The sequence below is a fragment of the Jaculus jaculus genome, chromosome X (genome assembly GCF_020740685.1).
Source record: "Jaculus jaculus isolate mJacJac1 chromosome X, mJacJac1.mat.Y.cur, whole genome shotgun sequence".
NCBI lineage: Eukaryota > Metazoa > Chordata > Mammalia > Rodentia > Dipodidae > Jaculus > Jaculus jaculus.
The window spans coordinates 70,970,478-70,985,591 of record NC_059125.1 but is presented as its reverse complement, the minus strand read 5'-3'; the positions used below and the strand labels follow the sequence as shown (position 1 = coordinate 70,985,591).

General features: G+C 37.1%; 1 protein-coding gene across 2 annotated transcripts in view; it reads left to right on the top strand.

Moving 5' to 3' along the window:
• LOC101606316 (charged multivesicular body protein 1b-2) overlaps positions 1-13,475 on the top strand; it is a 49,950-nt gene extending 36,475 nt beyond the window's left edge. Inside the window, exons 6-8 of one of the 2 annotated variants that reach the window (XM_045141028.1) lie at positions 10,390-10,433; positions 12,573-12,651; positions 13,060-13,475. In XM_045141028.1, coding sequence (XP_044996963.1) covers positions 10,390-10,433; positions 12,573-12,651; positions 13,060-13,104 — 168 coding nt within the window. In that variant the 3' untranslated portion in view covers positions 13,105-13,475. The remainder of the gene's footprint in view (positions 1-10,389; positions 10,434-12,572; positions 12,652-13,059) is intronic. The other variant, XM_004666965.2, reaches the window with a different exon arrangement.
• Positions 13,476-15,114: the final 1,639 nt, after the last annotated feature.

Genomic DNA, 15,114 nt, shown 5'->3' with positions numbered 1-15,114 from the left:
TCCATGTTGGTTCCCCCCCAACAACCTATTGTGGAATGGGGAGGGGAGTATATGGTATTAGCACGATCATCCTGTTTAGGTGTTTCAGGGGGCTGAGGTGAGAGGACAGAAAGGGAAGAGCAGCGAGGGATTGAGGAGAAGCAGCAGGTGCACAAAGGGAATTGCTTGGGGTTTGAAGGGGTGAGGTAGTGGGAGTTTCAGGAGATTGATGTAGAAGAGCAGGAGCGGCAGAAGGGGGATTGGGGGAATGGTATGGGAGAGGTCATCTGCTGGGTCAAAAGAAGGTAGTCTTGTGAGGACTTTCTCTTGAGGAGGATTTTAGAGGGTTTTTGGTGACAGGAGAATTTGATAGGTATAACAAAAAGTACAAAGGGAAGGGTAGGAATGGAGGGCAAAGAAGCCCTCAAGGTAAGGTCCCTCAGACCACTTGCCATGTTTTCTGAGGAAGTTATCAAGATCAATAAGAATACTAAAACCAAAAGTACCAAATTCAGGCCAGTGGTGGGCATTACGAAATACTGTGCCCAGATTTGAACAGAGAGCCTGAGTAATTTGGCAGGCAGGAGCTCAGGAATTTCGAGCTCCTTTAAATTAGCCTTGAGACATGCCAATGGAGTATCTTTTGGAACAGATAATTTGGAGTCCATTTTGGAGGACAAGGACTAGATTGGCCAATCCCACCACCAGGGACATCTCCCAGGCTTAATCCAGAGTAGTGAGTTCAGCGAGAGTCTATGCTCCCAAGGGAATGAAACACTGGCAGGGAGGTGGGGAAGAGAAGGGGAGAGGGTACGGGTCAAAAGCCCTAGAGGGCTCCGATCTGAGTCACAGCACCAAATTTAAGAAAAGTGTAAGAGAAAAGCAAAAGGGAACACCTGCAGATCTTTACAGACAGATTTTTCATTGATAGAAACAGTGAGGGGCAGCAACCTTCCCATGGGATAAAGTCTGAAGCACTGAACCAGGCTGTGGTGCAAGCTTATAAGGAGAATCCTAAGAAAACAACCTGGATCAGCTGCAGGTCCAAGGAAGTAGATAAGCAACTATAGTTATTTGTGTCTTTATTCAGAATCAGCTTTTATTTATTTATTTATTTATTTATTTATTTATTTAGAAAAATTGACTACAAAGGATAACCCACCAGATAGTTTCTGTTCCCTCAAGTTTTTCTCACCTAAGGGAAGTTTATCAATTGGGAGAAGAGTAGTCTGTCAAGGCCGCACATTTCTGGGGCTTCTTTATTGCCTGTTTGTCTTAGGGAGAGTTATTGACTCTTCAGTACCTTCTAGTTTTCAGGGAAGTCTGTTAACCCTTCAAAACCAAAATCCCATTTTCAGAATCATTGTATTAACAACTCTACACTTCTGGTAACAAATTACTATTTTAGTCAGTTCCTCATTGCTGGAACAACACCCAACCAAACATAGTTTATTGGAGGCTTAAAAATTTCAGGGATTCACCATTATTGGCAGAAAATTCTGGCTCCTGTCTATAGATTGTAGCAGAAAGACACCATCAAATAGGAAGCAAACACCACCAGCAATCATCCCAAAGAAACATTTAGAACTCAAACTGTTCTACAAACATTGGGGCTGGGTTTAAGACCTGCTCCCTAACACACCTTATAGCAGGACTCCAAGATCCATCTTCAGTGACCTACCTCTTCTACAGTAAGGGTATGCCTACTAGGGACTCATGATTCAAGCCTGAGACTGTGAGGCAACACATATTATCCACTACAGGCTCAGATTAAATTATATCTTTTGATTTAAATTTTGATGGGTCATATGCAATTAAAATTTAACTGATTCATTGTGGTTTTCAAATAATATGGGAATAGATGTGGTCTTTTGTTACTGCTTCCTTTTTGTCTTTAATTTCATTTATTTGGATCTTCTCTCTGGTTATCTTTTTTTTTTTCTTTCTTTTTGGCTATGGGTTTATCAATATTGATAACTTTCAAAGAACCAACCCTTTGGTTGATGTTGAGTATTATTCTTTTGGTTTCTCTTTCATTGATGTATTCCCTAATATTTTTTCTTATTCTAGGTTTGGGATTTGTATCATGCTATTTTTCTAGCCTCTTACATTGAATTATTAGATTATTTGTGATCTCTCAGGAACTTTAAGCATTTATGACTATAAACTTTCATCTTAGGACTTCATTTATTATGTCCCTTAGGATTTGGTTCATTGTGTTACCATTTTCATTAATTTCTAGAAAACAAATAATTTCATTCCTAATTTCTTCAGTGACCTATTGTTTCTGGTCTTTCAAAATTGCATTGTTTAGTCTCCATGTGTTTGTGCAGTTACTGAGGTTTATGTTGTTATTTATTTCTAGTTTTATTCCTGTGATCTGATAGAATATGGAGATAATCTCAATTTTTCTTTTCTTATGGATTGATTTATGGCCTATAAAGTGGTCAGTTTTAGAAAAACTTCCATGTACTACTAAAATGAAAGTTTATTCCATATCCCTTGGGTGTTATGTTTGTAAATAGAAAATCTAGCTGGTCTGTGGTGTAATTTATATCTGAAGTATCATTGCTAACTTTTAGTTTGAATGGCCCATCTAAATATGTGAGTAGAGTAGTAAAATCTCCCAATATTATTGTGTCTAGATCTATGTGAACTATTTTTTTTTAATTTTTTTCTTTATTTATTTGAAAGCGACAGAGAGAGAAAGAGTGAGAGAGAGAGAGAGAGAGAATGGGCGGGCCAGGGCTTCCAGCCACTGCAAACGAACTCCAGACGCATGTGCCCCCTTGTGCATCTGGCTAAAGTGGGTCCTGGGGAATCAAGCCTTGATCCAGAGTCCTTAGGCTTAAAGGCGAGCGCTTAACTGCTAAGCCAACTCTCCAGCCCTTATGTGAACTATTATGCTTTTTAACATTTCTTTTATGAAATTGGGTGACCCAGTATATGGTGTATTAATGCTTATAATTGTTATGTCTTCTTGATGAATTTTTCTCTTTATTAATATGTAATGTCCCTCTTTGTCTCTTTTGATTTGAAGTAAAGTTTATCAGATACAAGAATACCCATGCTTATTTGTTTAGTATTTCTAATTGCTTTACAGTTTGCATTCCATCATTTGATACTCATTTCTGGGAATGTCTTTGTTAGCTACATGTGTTTGTTATATCTTGTTTTTCAGTCTAGTCTGTTGGTTTGCATCTTTTTAGTGATGTGTTGAGATCACTAATATTTAAAGTTTTTTAAAATTTTTTATTAGTTTTCTATTCAGCAAATACAAGCAGTTTGGTACCATTATTAGGCTCATCCGTGACCTACCCCCTCCCCATTGGCCCCTCCTTGTTGAGGTATATGGATCGTACATTGTGGAATTAGCCCACAGTTATTGGTTCGATAAATGTCTCTGCATATCATGACCCAACATGTGGCTCTGACATTCTTTCTGCCCCCTCTTCTGCAAAATTTCCCTGGGCCATGTTGGGTTCATTTTTGGTCTGCTTCAGTGATGAGGTTTTGGGGACCTCTAGGGTTCTGGCTCTCTGATTTGGTAGAAGTTCATTTTTCTCTGTGTTGGTCTCCTTCCCCCTTGTGCTGGTATCCGGTTCATCAGGAAAACAGCACCCTTGCTTGTTTCAACAATTTTTCTTAGTTTCAGCTGGGGCCCTTTTGAGGTATGATGGGTGGCTCTCTCCTTAGGTTCTATAGCTATCTGAAAAAGAGAAGCAGATTCTCCAACAGAGAGTAAGTTAGCACCAGGACAAATGAAATAATCTTTACTTTTTTTTATATATATATAGAGAGAGAGTTTAATAGGTGTAGGCTGTCTTGTAGCCCATGATTGATTAAAGTTTTGTTTTTTTTTTTTTGTTTTTTTTTTTTTCCTTTTTTTGAGGTAGGGTCTCACTCTAGCCCAGCCTGATAGGGAACTCATTCTGTAGCCCCAGGCTGGTTGCCAACTCCCAGTGATCTTCCTACCTCTGCCTTCCAAGTGCTTAGATCAAAGGCATACATCACCACACTCAGCTTAAATTATTATTGAGCCTTTTTATCTATGATTGTATTGGGTAAGGTTCTGGTTATTCATGTTAATGTATTTTTTTTTCTTTTATCCCCTCTCCTGTTAGATTTGATATTTTACTGGATTTCTGTGTTTGAAAGGATTAATTTGTTGGTGTTTCTTCTTTACTGACCTGTCCCTTTCTTGTTGAGTCGGTATTTTTACATGTGTACTGTGGATGTAACTTTCTCTTCCTCTTATTTGTATAATATTCTTTTGAGAATTTTTCTGCAGTCCTGGTTTGGTTGTCATGATTTGTGTTAACTTGACATCTTAAATATCCTTATTTCTCCTTCAATTTCAAGAGATAATTTTGTGGGTATAACACTGTGGGTTGGAAATTGTTTAATTTTCAGGCTTGAAATATATTCCATGCTTTCTTAGGATAGCTGAGGCAAAATCTGAAGTTATTCTGATGTTTCTGCCCTTTGTATTTGAGTTGATGTTTTCCATTGCACTTTAAATTTTGTCTTGTTTATTTTTATTTATTTATTTGAAAGCAACAAAGAAAGTGGTGTGTGTGTGTGTGTGTGTGTGTGTGTGTGTGTGTGTGTGTGTGTATGGCTAATGTGGGTCCTGGGGAATCGAGCCTCGAACCAGGGTCCTAAGGCTTCACAGGCAAGTGCATAACCACTAAGCCATCTCTCCATCCCATACTTGCCCTTTTTAATATTGATATTTTTTTTTATTTTTCAAGGTAGGGTCTCAGTCTAGCCCAGGCTGACCTAGAATTCACTATGTACCTGAATATGGCAAGTATTGGTTCTTTATTTTGGATTTTTGACATCTGGACTATAATGTATTGTGGAGGAGTTCTTCTCTGGTCCTGTTTAATTGGGGTTCTAAATTCCTCTGGGCTTTGCATATTAACTTCTCTGTGTTTGGCTGTTTTTCTGCTATGGTTTCATCAAATGAATCTTCAGTTCAGTTCATGTTTTCAACTACTTCTGTAAGGTTTGATCTGTTACATATATCCCAGATTTTTAGAAATATCATTCATGTTCTTTGACTTGTTTTCTTTATATTATCTGAATTATTGTCTCAACTTTGTCATTCATCTCTAAAGTTCCATATTCTGTGGGGACTTGTCTGTCAGTAATGTTCTCTGATGTGATTTTTTTTTGGCTGATTATTTCTCCCATTTTTTAAAATATTTTTGTTTATGTTTATTTATTTATTTGAGAGTGACAGACATAGAAAGAGGCAGAGAGAGAGAGAGAGAGAATGGGTGCACCAGGGCCTCCAGCCACTGCAAACAAACTCCAAATGCATGTACTTTCTTGTGCATCTGGCTTACGTGGGTCCTGAGGAATTGAGCCTTGAACTGGGGTCCTTAGGCTTCATAGGCAAGCACTTAACTGCTAAGCCATCTCTCCAGTCCCCTGTTTCTACCATTTCTAATATTACTGTTTGGTACTTTTTCAGTGTTGAAATTTCCTTGCTGAATGTATCTTCCATGATTTGGACTTTTACCTTCAATTTGCTTACATTATTGTTCACTTTGGAAGCTATCTTGTTGTGGTCTTAAATGGATTTTCTTAGTTTAGTCATTTGATTTTTTTGAGCCTTCTATATGGTCACTTAGATATAGGATTCTGTATTCCTTGGGATTTCCCATAACTCACTGGTTATGGGTTCCATTATAAGGGGGTTGGGAGACTGAGAATGTGTGGAGGTAGGTTGATTTCTCATGAAGTTTATATTTCTTTGTTGTGGGTGATTTTTTTTGCATTTGATTTAGATTTAACTTCCCCCTTTTAGTTTTATTTTATGTTATTTGTTTGAGAGAGTGAAGGAAGCATAGAGAGAAAGAGAGAGAGAATGGGCATGCCATTGTAAAAGAACTCCAGGTGCATGTGCCACTTTGCATGGGTACTGTGGGGAATAGAACCTGGGTCCTTTGACTTTGCCAGCAGGCAACTTAACTGCTAAGCCATCTCTCTATCACCGCCATTTCTGTTCTACTTGGTGGTTTGTTTTCTCTTCTGTGAGTGGCTGTTCAGGCTTTCACTGTGATTTTTTTTTTTTTTTTTTTTTTTTTGCTTTTCTGTTGAGGCTGAGTTGTAGTACTCACCTCTTATTTATCAGTCAACTTGTTTATTCCTGGCCGTAGAGGATTCTTTTGTATCATTCTTGTGACCCTGACTAGGATGAGTTTACTCTATTTTTTTTAAATATTTTATTTATTTTTTTGTATATGTGAGAGAGCAAGAGAAAGAATGGGTGCTCCAGGGACTCTAGCCCCTGCATCCTAACTATAAATACATGTGCTACCTTCTGCGTCTGACTTACATGGGTACTGAAGTATTGAGCCTAGGTCCTCAGGCTTTACAGGAAAGCACCTTAACTGTTAAGCTATTTCTCCAGCTAAGCTACTGATTTTTGTGTGCTGCTTTTGTGTCCTTCTTTTTTGCTAAATGTGTTTATCAGATCTAAAAATTTTCTGAGAGAGCTTTTAGTATATGTTAAATAAAGGACTGAATCACTTCATCAGAAAATAAGAGTGTTTAACTTTCTCCTTCTCTATTTATATCCCTTTTATTTCTTTTGTCCTATTGCTTTTAAGAATTTAAGTTCAATATTGAATAAGAATAGAATGAGTGAGAATCCTTGCCTTGTGTCTGATGTTAGTAGAATCGCTTCCAGATGTTTAGTATAGGTTGACCAAAGGTAGGTTTTTTTTTTTTTTTTTTTTTTTTGGTGTATATGTTTCTTTTACTCTTTGTTTCATCAGGGCTTTAATCATGAAAAGATATTGCACTCTGTTAAGGATTTTTCTGCATCTATGAGGTGGTAATATGATTTTTGTCCCTTAATGTATGTGCTATATTTGTTGATTTGAATTTTTTGTATCTTCCTTTCATGCCTTGAATGGAATGAGCTTCATTGTAGATTATATTTTTGATATTTTTTAATTTCATAAATTTACCAGTGGCCACATTTATTTTTGTGGCCTGTGGGCTGAGCAGAATCTCATTCACTGAGGCATCCTCCAGATTATTCGTCATAGGCTTGTTAATGGCAAAGCTGAAGTTTGCCCTCCTAGTCCTGCAATTTGAGTTAAGCAAGCTGTGTTGAAATCTGTACTGGATGAGGAGAGCCAAGGGACCCTGGCAATATGTCATTGCTTTCTGATTACATGCAGCAGCATTAAGCCACCCTGTGACTCTCTCAGGAGACTAGAAATTAAGTGATCCACTAGACTTGGGCTCAGAGCACTGAGCTGTGCCCAGCAGATAACAAAGAACACTGAAGGGAAGCAGCTACAGAACTCACTGGCTGTAGGCTCAAGGGTGTTAGTCTCCACTGTCTTCTTCACATGATGGTGTTTTCTCATATCAGGGAGAGTGGGGTGTGGGGGACACATACCACCATGGCCTTCATAGAAGTCTCCTGCTGCCTAAAGTTTTTAGTGCCTGTGTCTACCTAACACTTTGTCCTCCCATGCCTGCCTTTCATGACTGTCACCCACTAAGGCAGTGTGATAAGTTGTTCCCAGATTCCCTGCATTGCAGTTGTTCCTTCTGTTTAGGTCCCCAGACTACATCAGTCTCAAGTAATAAGCTCTTGTCTGTTTCTAAGTGCTTTTTGGATGTCTCCACATTATTCTTCATAATGCCTATAGTAATTTACATTCCCACCAATTGTATTTAAGGTTTCCTTTTTGTCCATGGCTTCACCAGCATATGGGTAAAAACCATTATCACTAGATTTTGGTGAACCTTCATTCCTCTTTTGATATGCATTTCCCTAGTTAGTGATTTTGAGCATATTTTCATATGCCTATTGGCTATTTGCATATCTTCTTTTGAGAAATAACTACTTTAGAAATATTGTTCATTTTAAAGTGGCTTATTTGGTTTTTACTATAGATTTTGGGATTTTTTAATATATTCTAGATACTTTTGTTAAACCAGCAGCTGACAAGTTTTTTTTTTTTTCTTTTTCTTCTTCTTCTCTCCATTGGCCCATCACATTGCTGATTGTTCCCTTTACTGTACAGTTTTTAGTTTGATGTCATGTTACATGTCTATCTTTGGTTTGTTTACTGTGGCTTTGGGGTCATATCCAAACAAATCATTGAAATATTACCCTTATGTTTCCTTCTAATATTTTCATATCTTATATTTATATTTTTTTCTTAAATTTGAGTTGATTTTTATAAAGTATGAAAGGCAGGAGGTCTGGTTTCAGTTTTTTTTTTTTTTAATACGCAAATCAGTTTTCCTAGCATCATGTATTGAAGAGGCTGTTATTTTTCCACTGTATGTTTTTGGGTCCTTGTCAAGAATCTGTTTGCTGTATTTCTGGGATGTCTATTCTGTTTCATTCATCTGTGTGTTATTTATTTATACTTCCTTTGGAACTAAGGTTCGGTGATGTTCCTTAAAATCAGATATTGTTATCCTTCCAGCTTTGCTCTAAACTTTCATTTTTGTATGTGTATATGTGTCCATATGTTCACATGTCTGTGTGTGCACATGTGTGTACAGGTGCAGGGACACATATGTGTCCATGTGTGCAATTCAGAAGGTTTATATAGGGTACCTTTCTTAAAAATTCTTTACCTTGTAGTTTGGCTGAGAATCTCTTACTGAACCTGTCTGGCTTTTATGTGGGTGTTGGGGATCTGAACTCTGGTCTTCATTATTCTTCAATAAGCACGTTAGTCACTGAACCATCTCCTCAGCACCTACATGGTCTATTATTTTCTGAACTTTTTCTGCCTTGTGGAAACATTTTTGAAGTGCATGAAAGAACAAGAGAAAGTAAAAGTCCTAAAATTAAGGCTAGTGATTTGCTTTAAATCATGTATCTTGCTGCTGATAGTACTGTGACCACATTTTAGAACTTTCTCTTGTTTGCTCAAACTATTTCAAGTAACTATTAAAGTGAAAGGATGTTTTGATTAAGGAGACGTTATTTCCTAAAATCTATAGGACTCTATAAGCCCAGCACTTAGTACATGGAGATAATGGACTTTATGTTTCAGGAGTTCCAGATCAGTCTAACTTACCGTATAGTGAGACCTTATCTCAAGACAACAAAAAATATCCAAAACATATGCATATGGAATTGGTTCCATTATCTTCATAAACACCAAAATTTAAGGATTTTCAATCCTCTTCCATAAAGTCATAGTATTTGCCTATAGCTTGTATATTCTCTTATGTAATGCAGATCACTTCTGAACTACATATAATGCCTAATACAATGTAAAGTCTATATCAATATTTGATTTGCTCCATTGTTGAGAGAATAATGACATGGGAGTCTGTACAGCACAGTTTCTTTTAGAGATGGTTTTGATAAAAAAAAATGGTTAGGTCTGCAATACAAAACTCAGTTATATTTTATTTATCTATAGATATTTATTAAAATAATCATTTAATGTCAGATTTGTATCAATTCACAGAGGGAACTTTTTATAAATATTATTTATTTGTTAGAGAAAGAGAGAGGATGGGAGCTCCAGGGCTTCTAGCCACTGCAAACAAACTCAAGATGCATGAGCCACCTTGCACATGTGGTTACATAGGTACTGGGGAATCAAATCTGGGTCCTTAGGCTTCACAGGCAAGCACCTTAACCATTAAGCAATCTCTACAGCCTGGGAACATTTAAAAAATATTTTATTTATTTAATTATTTGAGACAGAGAGAAAAAAGCAGAGAGAAAGAGAAAATGGGTGCATCGGGGCCTCTAGCCACTGAAAACGAACTCCAGACACATGTGCCACCTTGCGCATCTGGCTTATGTGGGTACTGGGTACTCGAACCTGGGGCCTTAGGCTTTGCAGGTAAGTGCCTTAACCACTAAGCATCTTTCTAGCCCCAGCAGAGGGAACTTTTAACAGTTATTATAATCTAAAATTTAAATTTATTCCACTTGAAATAAAAAATGCCCAGGCATGGTGGCACACGCCTTTAATCCTAGCGCTGGGGAGGCAGATGTAGGAGGATCACCATGAGTTTGAGGCCACCCTGAGACTACATAGTTAATTCCACGTCAGCCTGAGCCAGAGTGAGACCCTACCCTGAAAAATAACAATAAAAAAAGCAAAATGGTTTATAGTGGATTATATAGGTTGGGTTGATAAGACTGCTATATTACTCAGAGATGTGAATTATGAGTGAATTTCTCTGTTAATATTTTTCAAATAACCTTATAGGTATTAGGGTTTAGATTAGAATTTAACATGTCATGTTCTGAATAGTGCTCCGCCCTCTAGTGTCCAGAAAAGTATTTTAGAGGTTTATTCTAAAGTTGGAGATCAGTTTCCCCTTTTGAAAACTAAGTCCAAATCAAAAGCTTATGCTATCAAAATATGAATTAATATTTTCTTATTGCAGAACCAAGTGGATATGCTGCTTCAGGAAATGGCAGATGAAGCTGGGTAAGATGTTATTCAGGGGCTGTGCAGTAATCATGATTTTATCTGTAGAGGTTACAAAACTTTTAATATTGGGCTAGAGGTGTGGTCTCAGTGCTCATCTAGCATATGTTAGTTAGGTCCTGGGTTCAAACTCTGTAGTTATGCTTCAAAGGCTTTATAACAGTTATCTAGAGTCTTTCCACTGTTTCTCTATCACTAGGATGGTTCTGACAGCTGAAATAACTTTTTAGTTGTGTGGCTGGATGCCAATCATTCTTCATACTAAGAAGAACCAGAAGCTAAATACTAAATAGAAATTAACTCAAATTATAGAAAGATCCTGAGGCTATAGTTGTCTAGCCTGTTTTGCAGTTTTTCCAACTTACAAATTTTAACTCTAAAAGAAAATAATCTCTAGTACTATAGTATATCAGATAACTATTATTTTGGTCTTTTGCCTAGAAAATCATTTCTCATTCTTTATTAAATTTTTAAAAATATGTTATTTATTTATTTGCAAGGAGAGAGAGAAAGAAGAGAGAGGGGGAAAGAATAGGTACTCCAGGGCCTCCAGCTGCTGCAAACTAAATCCAGATACATGAAACCACCTTGTGCATCTGGCTTGCATGAGTTCTGGGGAATCAAACCTGGGTCCTCAGGCTTTGCAGGCAAATTCTTTAACCACTAAGCCATCTCTCCAGCCCCGTTTCTTTTTTTTTAATATAATTTATTAGTTTTCTTTTCAGTAAATACAGGCAGTTTGGTACCATTATTTAGGCTCATCTGTGTTCTACCCCCTCCCATTAGACCCTCCTTGTTAATGAAAATGGGTCGTGCATTGTGGAGTTAGCCCCCAGTTATTGGTATGATAAATGTCTCTGCAAATCATGACCCAACATGTGACTCTGACATTCTTTCCGCCCCCTCTTCCGCAAAATTTCCCTGAGCCATGTTGGGTTCATTTTTGGTCTGCTTCAGTGATGAGGTGTTGGGGGCCTCTGAGGCTCTGGCTCTCTGATTTGGTAGGAGTTGATTTTTCTCTGCGTTGATCTCCTTCCCCTTTGTGCTGATATCCAATTCACAGGAAAACATCACCCTTGCTTATTTCACCAGTTGTCCTTAGTTTCAGTTGGGCCCCTTTTGAGGATCAAAACTGACCTAAATCTCCTACATCTTCCCTCCCTCCCTCTCCCCCTTTCCCCTCTATCTCTTTCCTCTCTAACTCTTGTATATTAGTTATCTTTTTCCTCAATTTCTTAGTGGACACTGACCTGTAACCCCCACTTCCAGCTTGGGCCTACCATCCACAATGAGCTTTTGATCAGAGAAACCTACAAGGTTTCCCAAAACAATGACAGACTTCTGTCAGAGTACTTGATGACCCACCAAAGGCCAGTGGTAAGACCCTATTGCTGAAGACTCCATATGCAGCTGATGCGTAAAATGGAATGACATGGCTGGAATCCAGGAGAGAGTCAGTCCCCAGACAGTCAGCGTGTCTAGTGCCAGAAGGTGCTACATGGGCGACTGGGGAAAATGACCAAAATCTGTCCAAGCAACACATTGTTTAACCTAATTAGCAACAAATAACCGGATGTGATACCCACACAAGTGCAATAGTGGTACACAGCCATGGTGAGGAATCAATTGCTCTTGATTTGGCTAACTGATCCACTCAGTGGTACTAGACCCATAGCTGCAGCTGGGAAACAAGTCAGAACCATACCCAAACACAAGCCCACTCTACAATATCAAGCTACCATCAATCACGGGATATAAGAGGGCCTAAACCTACCATACTGTCTATCAAAAAAGTAAGTGTTATCTCAATTTTCCGGGTGCTAACTTACTCTCCGTTGGAGAATCTGCTTCTCTTTTCTATATAGATGCAGATCCTAAGAAGAGAGCTGCCCCAGCCCGATTTCTTAATCTTTAATTAGCTTAGGGATCACATTTGGGATCAAGGAAAATACTTTATGATTAGAAAATTCATTGTATGGCGATCATTTAGAAGATGTTTAAGTTCTAATTACATACATAAAACCCAATTTATTTTTATTTCAGGTTAGAAAGGGTACAGTATTCAAATTAACTTTGCATATTCATTAGAATTATATTGCTATTTATTGTTATGCTAATTATTTTAAAATTTCTTTTTAGCCTTGATCTCAACATGGAACTACCACAGGGTCAGACAGGTTCTGTTGGCACAAGTATTGCTTCTGTGGAGCAGGTAGAGGTTGGGTTTTGTTTTGATTCATATATATTTGATGTATATTTACTTCATGAAATCTATATGCTCTATGAGTTAAACATATGTATTTTTATATAAGTAAGCATATATTTACCTGTTCATAAAGCATTTTTCTACTCTGACACATCATTATAAATTGTGCTAACATGCACTGAGCTGTTAGCTCCAGGTTGATGGACATTTTCAATTTGCATGAATATGGGTTTGCTACCCTTGATACCTATTGCTATAAGTCCTCAATTTTTTGGAGGTGTTTCAGACACTAAACTCTTAATGTTTTATGTAAATTTTAGAGACAAAATATTAACTCTTACTTAAAATGTCAACATTTTAAAATAGTAGTGATTTCAACTTGTTACAACCTTGGTGACTTCTAAAATTTGCTTCCTCCAGGATGAACTATCACAGAGGCTTGCTCGTCTTCGGGATCAAGTGTAATGTAAAGAACTGGTGCTACTGTTTCCTTCATTTGTTCTTATACACCCTTTGTGTGTAGATAGATATGTTGCAATCTAGTAACCCAAAACACTATTTATGCCAGAATGCTTAAAAATCATCTATGTAAAATGCTTTCTTTTGACTTGCGTACTTTCCAGTGCATTAAGAAATTCCAAGGAGTTTCTACTCTGACAGATTTTATAGTTCTGTATATTATGTGTGAAAGTGTGAGGAACATATTTTTGTAGATTTCTTTGACAAACCTAGTATTAGTTTGCTGTATATTACACATCTTCCACAAATGTTAAAGAATCTAGCACCAAAGTACTACTGAGTGAAGTACTTTTTACAGAATAAAGTGTAGAATAAAGGTTTTGTTTACTGTCTGTGGTGAAATAGGGTTTATAATAAAAACAGGAAAAGTGTGTTTTCTTAATATGTTTACATAGCCCAAATCACCTCATTTAGTGTCACACAATCAGTAATATCAATTTCTGTGATCCTTTTGTTTGTTTTGTTCTGAGTTTTTCTGGGTTGCTTTTGTTGGTTTGTATACTTTTGATGCAGAGTAGTGTAGGCTGGCCTCAAAATCAGTGATCCACCTGTTTTAGTCTCTGGGTGTGTGCCTCTACTCCCAGCTCTTTTTCTATAATTTATATTTGTTTTTGTTCTAAAAGCAGAAATGCGATAGATGCTTAATCTGTGTTTATCAGCTGTTAAATTTAAATTTTAGTCATTATTATACCTAGGAATTTAATAATTGATGCTTTTGTTTCTTAAGTTTTAAAAACTATTTTATTGAGGGTTGATAATGTCCAGTACTTGCCAACCATGGGCATGGCCCTGGGTTCAAGGTCCAGCATCACACACACACAAAAAGAAATCATTGATAATTTTATTATATAACTAGAAAAATTCTACAAGATGAATTCAAAGAAGATAAGACTTCCTATTATTAATGTTTTTCTTTGCTAAATATAGTTGTTAAAAGTCTTAGAATAATATTACTTTTCATATTTTGAAGTGAAATTCAAAAGCACATTTTAATGATTAATCTATTTATACTCAACCATTATTCTTTGTTTTAAAAGAAGCTAATTTATGTGGTATTAGTAGCACTTAAATTTCCTATTTTGTTATTTTTTGACAATAATTAGAGACATAATTTTATTGACATAATTATAGACAATAAACCATGATAATTTCTTCCCCTTCACAAATCCATTTTGCATCATATCTCCTCCCTCTCTCAATTAGTCTTTCTTCACCTTTTCAAGGTAATGAGTCTTCTCATCACCTTTTCCTCCTACTATGGTGGTCTTATCTAGATAGTACTCAGGACTGCAAGGTCATGGATACCCAGGCCATTTTGTGTCTGGAAGATTGCATTGTAAGTAGTCCTTCTCTTCCTTTGGCTGTTACATTCTTTCTCTTACTTCTTCCACAATTGACCTTGAGTCTTGGAAATTTTTACAGACATTTCTCAGTGCTGAACACTCCACTGTCACTTCCCAGCACTATGGTGCCTTTTGAATCATCCCAGTGGTGAGCACCATCTGAAAAGAGAAGCTTCTCTAACCAAAAGTGAGAGTAGGGGCTGAAGAGATGGTTCAATGGTTAAGGTACTTGTCTGCAAAGCTTAGATTCCCCAGTACCTACATAAAGCCATATGCACAAAGTGGCACATGTATCTGGAGTAGGTTTTCAGTGGCTGAAGGCCTTGGGATGTTCATATTATAGTCTAATAAATCATCTATTTTAGAGAATGTTCCATGTGCTGCTGAAAAGAATGTATATTCTGCAGCCTTTGGATGAAATGTCTTGTAGATATCTGTTAGGTCCATTTGTTCTATAACCTTATATAATCTAGATGCATCTCTTTTTTATTTATTAGTTTTGTACTCAGTGAATACAGTTAAGGGGTGTGTGTTTTCTTTCTAATTTTTAAATTTATTTATTTGTGCATGCATGTGCATATGTATGGGCAGATCAGACCCCCTTGTCACTATG